We start from the raw sequence: 16,597 nt of genomic DNA on the forward strand, positions 1-16,597 counted from the left end.
GTCAGCACCTGACCCTCAGTATCCGAGTCAGGAGCAGGGACCAAGTCCCCCTAAAAGGGGAGAGGACCAGGACTGCTCAAGGCAAACTGTGTCCAGGTCATGGGGGTCTGGAATGAGAGAGGAGAGCAGAATGGATAGGACCCTGTGAGGTGTGCAGATCCCAGAGTGCTCCCCACAGACACTAGGGGTGTGTAGTCCTCAAGGATGAGGAGACGGATGGGTGCTTACATTGGGCGGTAGTGTGATTTGTCCCTCCGTTCCTTTGAGAGAGGGGTCCCTTACTTTGGAGCCCTATTGGTGGTACTGGAGCTGGTGGACAGGCTCAGATGCAGGGGATGAACAGAGGTAACCATAGAGCTGGGGGTGTTGTGGGGGTTGTTGGGAATATTCATGATGACTGTTAATTGCCAGAGCCAATGAACAAAGAAGAAGGTGGGGCCATGTGGACATGATTAGTTGATATCATTTTAGCATTAGCATATGACGTAACACAGGGGAAAATGGACTGTAGTTCAGTGAGAACTGGAGGTGACTCAAGCCAGCATTTTGCAGAAATATGGCCTCTTGCCTCGGGATATCAGGCTCTTGTCTCTTGCCCCTTTTCTCCTGGGTGCTATGCATCTTGGAAGCTGATGACTGGAGAACAGACCTATGGCAGAAAGCAATTCATGCCACATGGTGGCTGTTGAGTCTTTTCCTCCTTTACCTGGTCTCAGTGTAACTGGGCTCTGTTACCTGAAAGTCAAGCTGCTACCATGGTTTTTAGGAACCTAATAAAACCACAGATTTAACTACCCCAAATACCAAGCCCTTTGCTTTTTCTTTATATATATTTCAATTTATTTATTATTGGGTAGAGACAGAGAGATTTTGAGAGGAGCAGGGGACATAGGGAGAGAGACAGAGACACACCTGAATCCCTGCTTCACCATTCATGAAGCTTTCCCCCTGCAGATGGAGATCAGGGGCTTGAACCTAGGTTCCTGCACACTGTAATGTGAACACTTAACCAGGTGTACCACCACCTGGCCCTGGCCCTTTGTTTTTTGTATAGGGGTGTCAGGGTTACATAGAAAGAGCTCATGACCAGGGGTGGGGTGTCACCCAAGAGGGAATAAGAAAGAACCTTCCAGTTGGCAGATGACTGGATAATGAAGATATGGGATATGTATTCAATGGAACACTACTCTTATTTAAAACAATTGACATTGTATCATTTGGGACAAAATGGACAGAATTGGAGGTGATTGCGCCAAGTGAAATAAGTAAAGAGGTAAAAGGCAGTTACCAGATGCTTTCACTCACATGTGGAATACAGATGACTAAAGCAAATGGGATTACAAAACAATGACGACAAACCAATGGACTTTATGACAGTGGTGCTGGCCATGGGGGAACAGATTGGAGGAAACAGGACTTACATGGGGGTGAGGGGTACATAACTTTTACATACACCCATACATACATTGGGTGTGAAACTGTATTGAAATCTTAAAAATTTGTAAACCAATGCTAAGTCAATAATAATTAAAAAATAGTAGAACAAGTGAAAAAAAGAAGAGACTTCTGGAGAAGGGGGTGAGTCTAGTGGAGTTGGGGATAGAAGGTGGAGTGGTCAGAGCAGGCAGCCAGCTAGAGATTGACCAGCAAGTGGCAGCAGCTCAGCCCCCCCACCCCCACCCCGCTAAAGCTACCACCTTCCCTTGGAGCTTGACCTTCCCTCTTGCAGCCACAACTGGACCTTGTCTCTTGGGTGTCAGTGGGATGTGGGGCCCAGAGGATTAAGGGGGGCCAGTTTGAGGACAAAAAGTAGAGCTTGCCACCCCACTCTCAGCCCCACAGAATGAAAGATGATCAGGACCTGGCTTGGAGGGGACAGCCAGGATCTGTCAGCTTCCCTGGAGAGAAGGGAGGGATGGAGGGAGGACTCTGCATATGGTCACCTCATCCTTCTCTGACAGCTGCCCCTCTTTCCTATTTCATGTCCCCTGAGAGCTAAAGGATGCCACAGTGGGGACCTAGAGGGCCTGGATGGGGTGGAGGCAGGAAGGGCACGTGTCCTGTCTATCACTTCCTGGCTGTTAGCCTTCATGAAGTCCTCTAGTTTTTAGACAGGGATAGAGAAGGACCATCTCAGGGACTTGGACCCACACATGAGAAGGGAGACAAAGCAGGGGTCCCAGAAATGCTCACCCTTCCCCAGTTTGCAGACTCTGCTGTCCTGGCAAGAGTTGGCATGTGGGAACAGTCACCCTGATGTGTTGGGGGATCTCTCTCATCTCTACAGAGGAGTCTGGGTGGTGGAAACTTGTCTCCAACAAGCAGGTGTACCCCCCTCAGGCCGCTGCAGTCTGGGTGGCGCTGCTCACTACTCTCCCCTTGTCCTCACACAGACCTGCGCAGGATGACGGCTGGCTTCATGGGCATGGCAGTGGCCATCATCCTCTTCGGCTGGATCATCGGCGTGCTGGGCTGCTGCTGGGACCGAGGCCTTATGCAGTATGTGGCAGGGCTTCTCTTCCTCATGGGAGGTAAGGCTGCAGGTCAGGGGGATAGGGCTGGCAGGTGCAAAGATACTGGTCACCAGGATTCTGCAAGATGGCCCTTCAGAGGCGGGCAGTCTTCATTCATTCATTCACTCATTCATTCATTCATCAAACTATGTTGTTCTTGGTTTATTTGTTGAGTTTCTCTGAGCCGCTCTCCATCCTCCACTGCACCAGCCACCAGGAATGCAAAAACTAAAAAGGCCTGGTCCTCCCCCTTGGATGTCTCACTGCCTGGCTGTGACACTGAGAGAGAGGTCAGACCGTGGAGCCCAGGAGCCCGGGAAATGCTCGCTGCTTTATACACACACTAGTCTCCAGGTGCTGCATGCATGGGTCTCCCTTCCAAAGTCTGCTTTCAGCCAGCTCTACAGTTGTATTGCGTTTAGTTTCACTTTACTTTGCTTTATTTTGTTTCGTTATTGCCACCAGGGTTATTGCTGGGACTCACTGTCTGCAAAATGAACCTACTGCTCCCAGTGACTTTTTTATTCCTTTCTTTTATTTGATAGGACATAGAGAAATTGAAAGGGAAGGGGAGATAGAAAGGGAGAGAAACACACACACACATACATACATACTGCTATCACCACTTCACAGCTCATGAAGGTGGGGACTAGGGGCTTGAACCTGGGCCTTTGTTCATGGTATCACATGCATTTAACCAGGTGTGCCGTTACCTAGCCCTTTAACATGTACACATCTTCTTACCAGAAGGACCAGCAAGCCTACTCCTAGGTATTTATCCAAAAGAAACAAGGACAGAGGCTTTGACAAATCTGAAGAGAGATTCTGGCAGCAGCCACCCCAGAGGGGGACTGTTTAAATGTCCTTGGACTGGTGGAGAAATGCGGGGCAAGCTCTGGAAGGCCTGCCTTGTCCATCCCACACCCACCAGTGTTGGCCACCAGAGAGGTATCGTAGAGGAAGAGGAGAGCAGGCCACGGTGGGGGTGAGCGCACAGAGTGACCACTCTGGACACTGTGGCAGAGAACAAAGCAGGGTTTATATGGGGTAAAAAGAATCCAGGTGCTGGGGCAACAAGCCGAATAGGGGAAAACGTTTGACAGGTAAGAACCAATCAGATATTTTTAGACTCTAGCTTCCTTCTAATGACTCTGGCTCTTGACTTCCCCTTACCCGGGGCAAGGGACTTAAGAATGAGGAAGGGTCTCTTTGGGTTTATGCACATTCCACTGGGCAAATCAGGTTTATCCAGACCAGGTGGAGGGGGAATGGTCTAACAAGATGGAGGTCAGGGAGGGGTGGGGAGGCTTATAGGTGAACACCTTCCATCTTCATGGAGAGGTATCTGAGGTTCCAACCAGGCTCAACCCACCGTATCCCCACAGAGAAATTCGCACCCTTTGGTACAGCCATGCAACAGAGGCTTCCCAGTAGCAGGAGCAACAGAGAGCTTATTGATAGCCACAGTGACTTGGGTGAGCCGACGACAGTGAGCTAAGTTACAAAAGACTTAACATCTCCAGAAAATGCGATTCTGTATGCGCAGGCCATCTTAGCAAAGACAGACGACCAGAACAGAAACAGATCGTTCACTCTGGCAGAGTTTGGGCATAGAAGGAGCAGGTGGTCACAGAGGGGTGTCTGTGGGATTTGGGGAGGATAAGGGTGGTGATTCTAGTGGTGGCCTGGTATCTGTATGCATTTTTTTCAACTTGTAGAGCTGTACACCAAGGTAAGTGAATTCATTGTATATTTAATTTATTTTTATTATTTTTAATTTATTTTATTTTATTTGATAGTACAGAGAGAAATTGAGAGGGAAAGGGTATGGAGAGGGAAAGAGACAAAGAGACAACTGCAGCACTGCTTCACCGATTGTGAAGCTTCCCCCATGCAGGTGGGGACCTGGGGGCTTAAACCCAAGTCTTTGTGTATGATAAAACATACACTCACCGGCTGCCCCCATTAATAGGTAAAGCCCCCCAAAGTTGGAAGGACAGGACAGCGCTATTTTCAGGCATTCTGCCCTGTTCCTGCTCTGTTCCTGCCCTGGCCACGAAACCAGCCCAGCCCTTCGAACAGCATGGCAGATAAGGGGGGAAGTCTGTCCCATTCCACTGGAGTGGCATCCACTGCCTGGGAGTCTAGAGGTCATCCAGGCTATACGTGGCTCTTGTCTCCAGAGAGAACTGAAATGTGCTTTTGGGGAGGCTGGGACAGTGGCTCAGTAGATAGAGTGTACAACTGGCCAGACTCGAGACTTTATCCCTGGCACTGCGCTGCTTGCTTCTGGAAAAAAAAAAAAAAAAAAAAAAAAAAGAATAGATCATTAGAAACCTTTTCAAAAAATTTTATAATTTTTTAACTTTTATTTTAATTGCCACCAGGGTTGTTGCTGGGATTCCATGGTAGCACTATGAATCCACTGCTCCCAGAGATCCATTTTTTCCAGTTCCTTCTCTCTCTCTCTCCCTTCCTTCCTTCCTTTCTTTTTTCTTCCTTTCTTCCTCTACCTTTCTTTCTTTCTTTCTTTCTTTCTCTCTTTCTCTTCCTTTGTATTTTACTAGACATGACAAAGATAAATTGGGAGGGGAGGGCAGATAGAGAGGGAGAGAAACAGAGAAATACCTGCAGCCCTGCTTTACTTCTCTTGAAATCTTCCCCACTGCAGGCGGGGGGGTTGGGCTCAAACCCAGGTCCTTGCACTTGGTAATAATGTGCATTTAACTCAGTGCACATAAATTCACTTATCTTAATGAGAAAGATAGAAAAAAAAGATGTGTGTGTGAGAGAAAGAGAGAGTTAGTCACCAGAGCACTTCTCAGCTCTGGCTTATCCTGGTGCTGGGGATTTAGCCTGGGACCTCAGGGCCTCAGGCATGAAAGTCTTTTGCAGAAACATTATGCTGTCTCCTCAGCCACATCTTTAGAAATCTTTAAAAAAAAATTTTTTTTTAAAAGGGGGACTGGATACATGCCTTACCATGTAAGTGGTCTGGGTTCAAGCACTTTTATCACAGTAGCACCTGGAGAAGTTCAGGCTCTGTGGTATCTCTCCATCTCTTTATCTGAAAGGAAAAAAAAAAGTCAGCCAGCAGTGGAGGCATAGCTTATGCAGAAGACCCTGGTTCCGCCAAAAAGAAAGGTCTATGGCAAAAAGCTGCACCTGGTGACGGGCTGCTGATTTGAGTGGGAAGCGGAAGCTAGGGAGGTAGCTCAGACAGAGGGGACTGGGAGACTGAAGGGACAGAGAGGACAGTGGGTCCTGCCTGGAGTAGCAAGGCATACCAAGCACCTTCGTGAAGTGCCCCCGGCCCTGGGTTACTTTGCAGGCGGAGGGGTGGGGGGATGGGCATATCCTGTTCTGAAATGAAGATGACTGTCCCTCTAGATGTGCAGAGGCACCTCCACAGCCAGAGACAGGAGATGATGGCAGGATTCCCCCTGGGACCTGGCGTGTGCCTATCCTCCCCCAAAGCACAGACACTTGGTGCCTAAGACGGGCTGGGGGTGCACAGGCATGGTGGGTGCACCTGTCTCTCTGCCACTGGACAGTCAGATGCCCCTCACCATGCCTTCTCTCTTGCCAGTGCTGTGCCCATGTGCATCCCATAACCTTCACTTTTGGCCAAGCCTTAAGGGAGGAGGAGGAGGACTCAGTTATCCTTTCTAGTACTTCCCAGCCCTTCCCTCTGGATGCCCAGGGAGCCCACCCCACTGACCATTGCCCTGCCTCATCCACCTTCTTGTTCCTGGGACGATGGGAACCGGGATGTGGGGAGATGAAAGGGGGCAGTTCTGTGTATAGTGTGCCTTCTCGCTAAGACTTTTCTTTTTTCTCTCACTAAGACTCTTGGTTACATAGAGCGGGACTCCGTTAAGACAGGGCTTTTCGAAGGCTCTGGAACAGTCTCCCAGGAATCTGGGAAAAGCTGAGCAAACAGGCCTCAGGCAGAACCTGAATCCCAGCCTGGCGCTGACCCGCTTTCATCTCCACCTCTTTCATAGGAGGGCAGCTCTCCTGCCAGCAGCCAGGCTTTCCAGCTGGGCTGCAGCTCTGGCTCACTTCCTGCCTCCTGCTGAGCCTATGGGACCTCTCAGCTGGGACCATGTTCTTCTGCACAGAGATGTCACCTCTGGAGAAAGGGAAAGTGTGATTGGCCAGTTTAGTCCAATTCACACATGCTCCTGTGTCGGGGGGTCGGAGTGGCTAGTCCTTGGACCACTTTCCACTTCCCTGAGACCTTGAGGGGGGTGAGGGGGACTCTACAGAAGTGGGTAGAGGGTAGACAGTGCAGGACAGGAGAGGACCTGGAGCCTGCCCCCATCCACTGTGGCCCTTTCTGGCTCTCAGCTGGATTAGTACTCTCAAACCTCTGCCTTCTCCAGGTTGTACTTCTGCATGTTGGTACCACCTGGAATGATTTTTTAACATACTCATACTGGGGGACTGGGCCTTGATATGCCAGGTAGAGCACACATTGTAGTGCTCAAGGACCCAGGTTCAAGCCTCCACTACCCACCTACAGGGAGGAGGCTTCACAGTGAAGCAGGGCTGCGTGTCTGTCTTTCTTTCTCTCTTCCTATCTCCCTCCCTTTCCATTTTTCTATGTCTATAAAATAAAGGGCCTACCAGGAGCTGTGGATTAATGTGCAAGCACCAAGCCCCAGCAGTAACCCTGGTGGCATTAAAAAAAAACAATTAAATGATCAGACAGGCAGACTGATGCTGGGGGAGCTGAGAGGTGGCTCAGAGGTGGCTGTCCATGTGCAAAAGCCTGAGTTTGATCCCTGATCTGAATAGAAGCAACATTGACAGCACCAAAGGTGAGAAGTCCTTGAATGATAGAACTCCATAAATGATGGAGCAGTAGTATTTTAGTCTCTCTCTCTCTCTCTCTCTCTCTCTCTCTCTCTCTCTCTCTCTCTCAAATATTCTTAGTGACTTAATATTGATTTATAAAATTATAAGAGAACAGGGGTATAATTCTGCACCATTCCCACCACCAAAGCTTTGCATCCCCATTCCTTCCATTGGAAACTACAATAGTTCTCCCAAGGTTGCAGATATGGATTGACTAATTTCTATAACTATCTGTCTATATTTATTCACCCTTTCTTCCCCCATGGTCCTGTACCCTTCCAAGCCACAGCCATGTCTAGACCTACTTCCGAGTGTCCTTCTTCTTTCCCTCTTCTCTTTCCAGGTCCTCATGGAGTTAGAGTTCAGAGCCCTCTGGTCATCTTTCCTCTAACATTTCTCCCCCTCTGGAAGTATAGACCAAAATTCTTTCTGCAGTGCAGAATGTGGGAGTTCTGGCTTCTTAAATTGCTTCTCTGTCAGACAGGGGTGTTGGCAGGTGGATGCATGCCCCCAGCCTGTTTCTGTCTTTCCCTAGTGGGGTAAGACTCTAGAGAGGTGAGGCTCCAGGATACATTGGGGAGGTTGCCTGTCCAGGGCAGTCAGGTTGGCATCATGGTAGCATCTGCAACTTGGTGGCTGAGCCTGTGGTGCTTGCAGATGTCTCATTTGTAGCTGGTGAGCTTTGTTAAGTCCAATAGTTGGGGAAGAACTTGATCTGGTCCCTGTTACTCCATTGCCACACTTGCCAAATATCTCTCTCTCTCTCTCTCTTTCTCTCCTCGCTCTTCTCTAAGTATAGAATAAAAGCATTGGGTCAGAAGGTGACTGAGCTGTATCCTGAATGTATAAATAAAAGACACTAATGCTGGAAAAAGAAATCTTCCGGGCTGGTCCTGATGTGCCATGCAGGTGAGAACTAGTGAGATAAATACTTAAGGTTCTCTCCAGCTCCAAAATGCTGTGGTATCAAGCATGGCTGCCTCACCAAGACCCCCCATACTTGGCTTTCCCCCTCCCCTTCCTCACCTCTAATCTCCAAAGCCTTCTGCAGCAAGAGATAGGCCATCAGTGAGGCATGGCTTCCATCACTGCTTTGAAGACTGGTCTGCAGCTGGCTCTAGTCAGGGCCAAAATGAACATGGAAGAAGCCTGTTCATGCCTCTTCTCGGATCCCTGTGGAGGAAGATGAATCAGGCTGGATGGTGCTGTTCTGTTCCACATTTCACTATTCTCTGGGGTTCCAGAGAGCGCCCCACACCCTGTGAGACAACTAGCAGCAAATCATCTAGTTAACACTCAGAGGAGGCTGTTCAATACTTGAGTCAGCTCTGCGGGCCAGCAGTGGGGATGGTAGGTGAGACCCAGTTCCCCTTTTGGAAGGACCCCCCTGGGGGACTTTGTTGGGGGGGCTTTCAATGGATGGAGACAAGTGTCTTGATGAATCATTAGTGCCTTTCAGAAGCACAGGACAGGATGTCACAGGGAAAACTGAAGAGCTAGGGAACATGTGACTGGCATCCTGTGTCATTCACTCTCTGGGTGACCTTGGAGCCACCTCTGGACACAGACCTGCAAAATGAGTGTGGACACACAGCTCTCACACTTCATGTCACACTCTGGGAAGTTACCCATCATCTGCAGCCTTCAAACACAAACTTCCAAACTGAGCTCTTATCTGGGCCAGTTTAGATGCCCTAGTCCCACCTGGCCATCCAACCTTCCCTGCTAGCTTACGTTTTTTTTTTTTTTTTTTTTATTTAATTGGATAGCATAGAGAAATTGAGAGGGGTGAGATAGAGAGTGAAAAAGAGAGGGCCAGGCTGTGGCACACTGGTTAAGCACACATAGTGTGAAGTGCAAGGGCTTGAGCAAGGATCCCAGTTCAAGCCCACTCCTCACCTGCAGGGGTCGGTGCTTCAGAAGCGGTGGAACAGGTCTGCAGGTGTCTCTCTGTCTCTTTCCCTCTCTATCTTCCCCTTCCCTCTCAATTTCTCTCTGTCAAATGCCCCCCCCCAAAAAAAATGACCAAAGGAGCAGTGGATTCATAGTGCCAATACCAAACCCCAGTGATAACCCTGCCTGGAGGTGAAGAGGGAGAGAGGGAGATAGGAAGAGAGAGAGAGAGAGATCTGCAGACCCACTTGACCACTCATGAAGTTTCCCCACTGCAGGTGGGAAGCAAGGGCTTGAACCTGGGTCCTTGTGCATGGTAATGTGTGCTCTTAACCAGGTGTGCCATGGTCCAGCCCTTGCATAGTATTTTTTTAACTAGTAATCAGGGATGTTGTCCATCTGCCATCAGTGCTCCATAGAATTCCAGAAGAATTAACCAAGTCCAGATGCCTTACTTAACCTTCCTTAGAAGCTCTCTCAGCTAGCTCAGGGTTGCCATCACAAAATGTCAGAGGCTAGGTGGCTTATAAACCAAAACCAAAGAAATTACTAGGGCTAGGGAGATAGGTCAATAGAAGGTCACAAGATTTATTTATTTAAAAAAATTTTTTAAATATCTTTTTATTCATTCCCTTTTGTTGCCCTTGTTGTTTTATTGTTGTAGTTATCATTGTTGTTATTGATGTCATCATTGTTGGATAGGACAGAGAGAAATGGAGAGAGGAGGGGAAGACAGAGAGGGGGAGAGAAAGATAGACACCTGCAGACCTGCTTCACCGCTTGTGAAGCGACTCCCCTGCAGGTGGGGAGCCAGGGGATTCTTACTTCGGTCCTTGCGTTTTGCGCCACCTGCGCTTAACCCGCTGCGCTACCGCCCGACTCCCACAAGATTTGTTGAATGAGGTCTCAAGCCTAATCCCTGGGACTTCATGTGTCAGAACTGAGTATTGCTCAAGATTCACTCTTATTAAGTATGGAGATATGAATCTGAGTGAAAGAAAGGAAGAGAAAGGGAGGAAGGAAGGAAGGGAGGAAGGGAGGGAGGGAGGGAAGGAAGGAAGGAAGGAAGGAAGGAAGGAAGGAAGGAAGGAAGGAAGGAAGGAAGGAAGGAAGGAAGAAAAGGGAGGGAGGGAGGTTATCTTTCAGTAGCTAGGAGTCTGAGATCATTGCCTGGAAGATTCTGTGAACCTCCCACTAAGGTGACTCTCTCACTCTCCCACAGTCCTTGAGATCCCTTCTTCCTTTTCACCTCCTTTTCTGCATGTGCAGTACCCCCTAGTGACGTCTCTGGCTCAAGAGTCAGTAGCGGGGGTGGGGTGGGAAGGAGAGATACCACAATGCAGCTCTAACATCCCAGGAGCTCCCTTGGAGCTGTCCATGGTACTACAAGAAGGAGAGACACCACAGCCCTGCTCCCCACCACCACCACCAAGGTGTTGTCCTCAGTGGTCCCATATAGCATGAGGGAAATACCTTATGCTTGGTTCCTTCCTTAAAGTGAGATTCAAGCTCTAAAGTTTTCACAGCCTAAATCACTGTCTCCCAGTGTCTGTGAATCGGAATTCCAGGGATCGCTTAGTTGAGTTTTTTTCAGAGTCTTACAATAATAGTGCAGTCAACAGGTAGGGCTGGGAGTCACACACAAAGCAGGGTCCACTTCCAAGATCATAGTGTTGTTGACAGAACTTATTTCTTGTAGCCATAGGACTCATAGAAGCTTGTTTGCTTATTCAATGCCAGCATGAGAGAGGGCCTCTGGTCTTCAGTTCAGATCTTTTAATGAATAGGCTCTATTTAGGAGTTTAAAATTTACAGGAAAAGCAAGCAGATAGTTCAAAAACATTCCCACATGACCCTCCATCTCTACACAGCTTTCTCTGTTATATCATTATGATCTTATATTAGTATTTACATTTACTGCAACAAGTGAGAACAGTATTGGTATATTATTATAAACTAGAGCTCCCAGTTTGTCCAGATTCACTCACCTGATGCTCTTGTCCTGGGCCCGAGTCCCTTCCAGGACACATGCACATTTAGCTGTCATGTCCCCACAGGTTCCTCTTGGTGACAGTTGTCCAGTTTACTAGGTTTGGATGACCTTGACAATCTCTCCCCCTCTCTCTCTTCCCCTCCTCTCTCAGTTTCTCTCTCTCTCTCTCTCTCTCTCTCTCTCTCTCTCACACACACACACACACACACACACACACACACACACACACACACACACACACACACACACACACACACCCTTCACGCTAACAAGTCTCCAGTTCCTTGGTCTACACAGGTGCCAGTCCTGGACTCTCACTCCTCATTTTTCCCCATCTGCTCCTCCCTTCTCACAGCACACAGGGGCATGTGGTGGGGATAACAGCCAGAATTGAGGGCACAGGTGGTAATGGAAAAAGGAAATCATTAAAGGTCCTTTTCTACCACCTGTGATCAGCAGAACCCTTGCCCCTCTTAGCCTGGGAGGATGAAGAGAATGCACCAAAAAAGCTCAGGCTGTCAGGTGTGAGTGATCACGGTGATTTGCAAACCATCAGGCCACATGCTCACTAACCCCCACCCCCACCCTATCCATCACAGAGCCGTTCAACTAGGCTGTGAACCCCTAGTTACCCTTCCTCTCATCGACAGAGACCTTGGTAAAGGTCCAGCGATACTGAAAGTCTACAAGCCTGAAAATTAAAAGTCCAAGAAATGTCTGTCCTGCCTGGAAGGCCATTTCTTTGAGGCAGTAAAGTGATTTGAGGGATGTCTACGAAACAGAACAGTGTTCGGGTTTCCCATCAGCTTCTCCTGCTGTCATTCCTGGCTCCAGCACTACTTAGAGGCAGGAGGCATTGTGCCTTGGATTTATGACTCACTAGGGGAGAGAGAAGGCCATCGAAGTGAGATGTTCTGGGGAGGGAGAATAAATTCAGATAGCCAATGTCTTGCCATGATGCAAAGCTTATAAGAAATCCTCGTGGTCTGGGAGGTGGCACAGTGGATAAGTCATCGGACTCTCAAGCATGAGGTCCAGAATTCAACCCCCAGGGAGCACATGTACCAGAGTGATAATCTGGTTCTTTCTCTCTCCTATCTTTCTCATTAATAAATAAATAAAATCTTTTAAAAAATAAATCAACAAAATCCTCACAGCTGTTACTGTGGTGTGTAAATAGTAGCTGCTTAAGTAAGTAAATATATGTCCACACAGTCAAAGAAGTCTTAGATGACCCCATGGGCAGTGAGAAGATTCCCTTACTACCTTCACACTCTGCTTCAATTTGCTCGTTTGTAGAAGGTAAACAAAGTATGTAGGAGGGCTGAGAGGCTGTGGTACAGGTTGAATGAATCAGGAGTATCATTCTTTATTCTTCTCTGCCCTCTATTTCATGATTACCTCCAACCAGGACATGGGAGTGTATACAGATAAGCAGAGACTGGTGTTGTGTTCCTCTAGATAGTGTGTGTAGTGCTGGCTCAGTGGCTGGCTGGAAGGAGGTGAATGACTGGAGGGCTCAAGATGAGTCCTCCATATCCTGGTGTATTCCTACTTCCTTGCTTCCAACACAGGCTTCTGTAGAATCATTTTTTATTGTTGTAGTTATCGTTGTTGCTATTGACATCGCTGTTGTTGGCTAGGACAGAGAGAAATGGAGAGAGGAGGGGACGACAGGGGGGGAGAGAAAGACAGACACCTGCAGACCTGCTTCACCACTTGCAAAACAAACCCCCGTTTTTTAATTCAACTGTGAGAAATAAACTAAGGGTCTTGCATATGTACAATACCACCAAATAACTGCCCCAACCCAAGTTTTTTATTCTGTATACTTAGAGAAAGAGAGAGGACAGGGGCTGAGGTGGGGGGAATGGGAAGGGAAGGGAATGTAGAAGAGGGAAAAGGAGGGAAGGAAGAAGGGAAGGGACTGTACCAAAGCAGGATTCATGCATCCCTGGAGCTCCCTTCAGAGCTGTCCATGGTGCTGCCATGTGCTACCGAGGAAGGCATGTGTTCTATCTCCCTGCCCCATGTCTGAGTCCTTGAGTGAGGATGGTCCCAACTCAGGCTGAGACCCTGACACACTAAGGTCTCCTCCTGGCACAGAAACAATGCCTTGTTTCTCCTGGGGTGGAAACAATGACAAGACTGCACTACATCTGAATCTCACGCTTCTGGACCATGGACTGTCAACAGGAATGCAAGGAGGAAGGGCAGGTAGGAGGAAATAGAAAACAAGGCAGCTGGGAGGCCAGCTCCATCGTGAGGTGTCCATTGAGAAAGAACATATTTCTCTAACAGCCTTTGCCTTGGAAACCGGAAGACCAAGATGGGATGAGGACTTCATGCGTGATTGCCATGGAAACTTAGATGATTTCTAAAGACACTTCAAAGCACTCCCTTCCTGTGTGGGTCTTCTTGGATGTCCTTACAGAGGTGGGCAAGCTTCAGAGAGAGGGACTTGTCAGGCAAGCCGCTGGCCCTTGTTACAAGTCATAAATCAAAGGCCAATGTCAGCCCCTAAAGTAAATGGAGAGCCCCTTCCTCCTGGGCTTCAAAGCTTCTCCAAGGCAACAGTTCAGAGGAAGGAACAGAGATAAGTGAAGAAGAATTTCCTCCCTCCTATCCTGTGGAGGAGGGTTGAAGACAGGTGAGGAAAAGCAACAGAAATAGCCAGACTTGGGGCTAGGAGATATCTTACCCACTAGAGCACACACCTTACCATGCTTGGGGTTCTGGGTTTGAGTCCTGGGGATACAGGGGAGCAGCATGAGCAGCACCGGGGAAGCTCCGTGGATAGTTCTGTGTGTCTTTCCTCTTTTTTAAAAAATATTTTTTTATTTATCCTCTTTGTTTATTTCATAGAGACAGCCAGAAATCAAGAGGGAAAGGGGAGGGAGAGAGGTGAGAGGCAGAGAGACACCTGCATCCCTCCTTCACCACTCGTGAAGCTTTCCCTCTGTAGATGGGGGCCAGGGGCTTGAACCCCGGTCCTGCGCACTGTAATGTGTGTGCTTAATCAGATGTACCACCGCCTGGCCCCCTGTCTTTTCTCTCTCCTTCTCCTGCTCCCTCTTCATCTCTCTCTCTCTCTCTCTCTCTCTCTCTCTCTCTCTCTCTGTCTGTCTTTCTCAAAAAATATTGGTCAAACAGCAAGAAAAATATCTCAATTGGTAGAACTCAGGACTTTCACAACAAAGTCTTCCAGTTCAATCTTTGGCACTGTGTGTACCAGAATGATATCCTGACTTTTCTTTCTTTCTCTTCCTTCCTTCTTTCCTCCCTCCCTTCCTTTCTCTCACTCTCTCTCTTTCCTTCCTTCTCTCTTTCTTCCTCCCCTCTTTCTCCATCACACACTCTCTCTTCCTGTCTTATGTGAAACTTTTTTTCCCTCCAGGGTTATTGCTGGGGCTCAGTGCTTGCACTACAAATCCACTGTTCCTGGATGCTTTTTTTTTTTTCCTTTAGTTGCCCTTGTTTTATCATTGTTGTGGTTATCATTGTGGTTGTTATTGCTGTCATTGTTGTTGGATAGGACAGAGAGAAATGGAGAAGGGAAGGGAAGACAGAGAGCGGGAGAGAAAGACAGACACCTGCAGACCTGCTTCACCACTTGTGAGGTAACCCCCCCCCCCCGAAGGTGGGGAGCCGGGGACTTGAACCAGGATCCTTGCACCAGTACTTGCGCTTTGCGCCTTGTGTGCTTAACCCGCTGCACTACTGCCCGGCCCCTTATGTGAAACTTTATTTCATATGAAATAAATAAAATAAATCTTTTGAAAATTTGACCAGTGTAGTCCAGGAAGTGTCATAGTGGATACAACTTTGGACTTGATCAGTCCTCAGAATCTAATAAGGGAGTGATTCATTCTGTCTCTCATTAATAAATAAAGACTTAAAAAATGGTTCAGTGGTAGTGTGTGCCTTGCATGGCAAGTGTCCAATCCCTGACACCCTATAACAAAAGGCAGAATATCGAAGACACAGCTGTGAAAGAGGCAGGTCACATCCACTAGAGAGAACCATTAGATGATTCCAGTGCTTACTCTTTATTCAGTAAACACCCAGTCGTTACATTCCTGCTAAATACTAGGTACTGTGGAGGAGAAAATGAAATTACACTCATTCCTGCCTTGGGATTGCTCAGCATGTTAGAGAAAAATCAGACACTTAGCCCAATTAGCATGATAAGGAGCTCCTTTCCTGTTAATTGACTGACACTCTTAAAATCAGAAGAGAGAGAGAGAGAGAGAGAGAGAGAGGGGTGGGGAGACCCACGTCTTTCCAGCCTTGGAGAGGACAGGGATATCTTCAATCAGCTGCTCTTAGGAAATGGAGGTGCTGGGCCTCCAAATAGGATGGGAAGGGACTCAGTTCTGACTCAGAACTTTTCCAACCCTGGAGCTCAGAAGTCAGGCTAAGGTTAGCTTTGACCTTCAATTATTCTTATTAATAGTAGGCAAATGGGGGAGACAGAGAGAAAGAGGAAGAGTGCAGAAGCCTTTGTGTCAGAGCATCTGTCCTGCTGATACAGTACTTCCTTCCATCTTCCCAGCAGTCCTACTAGGGCTCATAATGAACTATACCCAGGTATCCAGGTCATACAGTTAAGTAAATGGCTGAACCCTCATCTAATAATGTCTTCAGACAGATGTCCACTCTCTTCTGTGTTCCTGAGAGCCTCTGGGAGTAAAACAAAGGGTACTGGGCAAGACTGCCTACCTGCAGTAAAGAAACAGGACCTAAAGACTTACCTATCCAAGTAGACACCAAAGGGACCCTCCTTCACCTCACCAACAAGGGAAAGGTAGGTGTGCATTTGGAGAAAAAACATCACTCCTGCCACCAAAGTGTCGACAAGAGCATTAGGCTCAGAATTGACATCGGTCAACTCCAGGTCTTATTTTAATCAAAGTCCAAGACCCCATAGCATACTTATTCTCCCTAGATCTCGGCATCAATATCTGCATGAGAACACTTGTAGAGTCACTGCGAGAAGTCACTAAGGTGCACCTCATGCTGAGAGCACTTGCCACTTTCTCTTATTTGCATGAGCTCAGTTCTTCCACTGGCTCTTACCTGCCCTGCACTTTGGAGCACTCACTTAGAGAGTTTCAAGTACCTTACCCAAGGTCAACAGCCAAAGATTGCCAGATTCCATTGCAGATCCATTTGGCTCTGAAATCAGAGCTTTTAATTATCACATGACACTATCTCTCCCCCCAAAAAATAATTAGCAAGATGGCATATTTGTCATCTTCAGGCAGCTCCTGACTTGTAGCATGAGAAAGGAGCCCACACAATTATCTCATCATGGTAGAGAAGAGGTGTTCTT

General features: G+C 47.9%; 1 protein-coding gene across 1 annotated transcript in view; it reads left to right on the forward strand.

Annotated features, from left to right (window-relative positions):
- The first annotated feature begins 335 nt into the window (after positions 1 to 335).
- Positions 336 to 16,597, forward strand: part of LOC103121558 (transmembrane protein 178B) — a 37,300-nt gene continuing 21,038 nt past the window's right edge. The window contains exons 1-2 of the mRNA XM_060195669.1: positions 336 to 345; positions 2,394 to 2,531. Coding sequence (XP_060051652.1) covers positions 336 to 345; positions 2,394 to 2,531 — 148 coding nt within the window. The remainder of the gene's footprint in view (positions 346 to 2,393; positions 2,532 to 16,597) is intronic.

The sequence above is a fragment of the Erinaceus europaeus genome, chromosome 8 (genome assembly GCF_950295315.1).
Source record: "Erinaceus europaeus chromosome 8, mEriEur2.1, whole genome shotgun sequence".
In the NCBI taxonomy this organism is placed as follows: Eukaryota; Metazoa; Chordata; class Mammalia; order Eulipotyphla; family Erinaceidae; genus Erinaceus; species Erinaceus europaeus.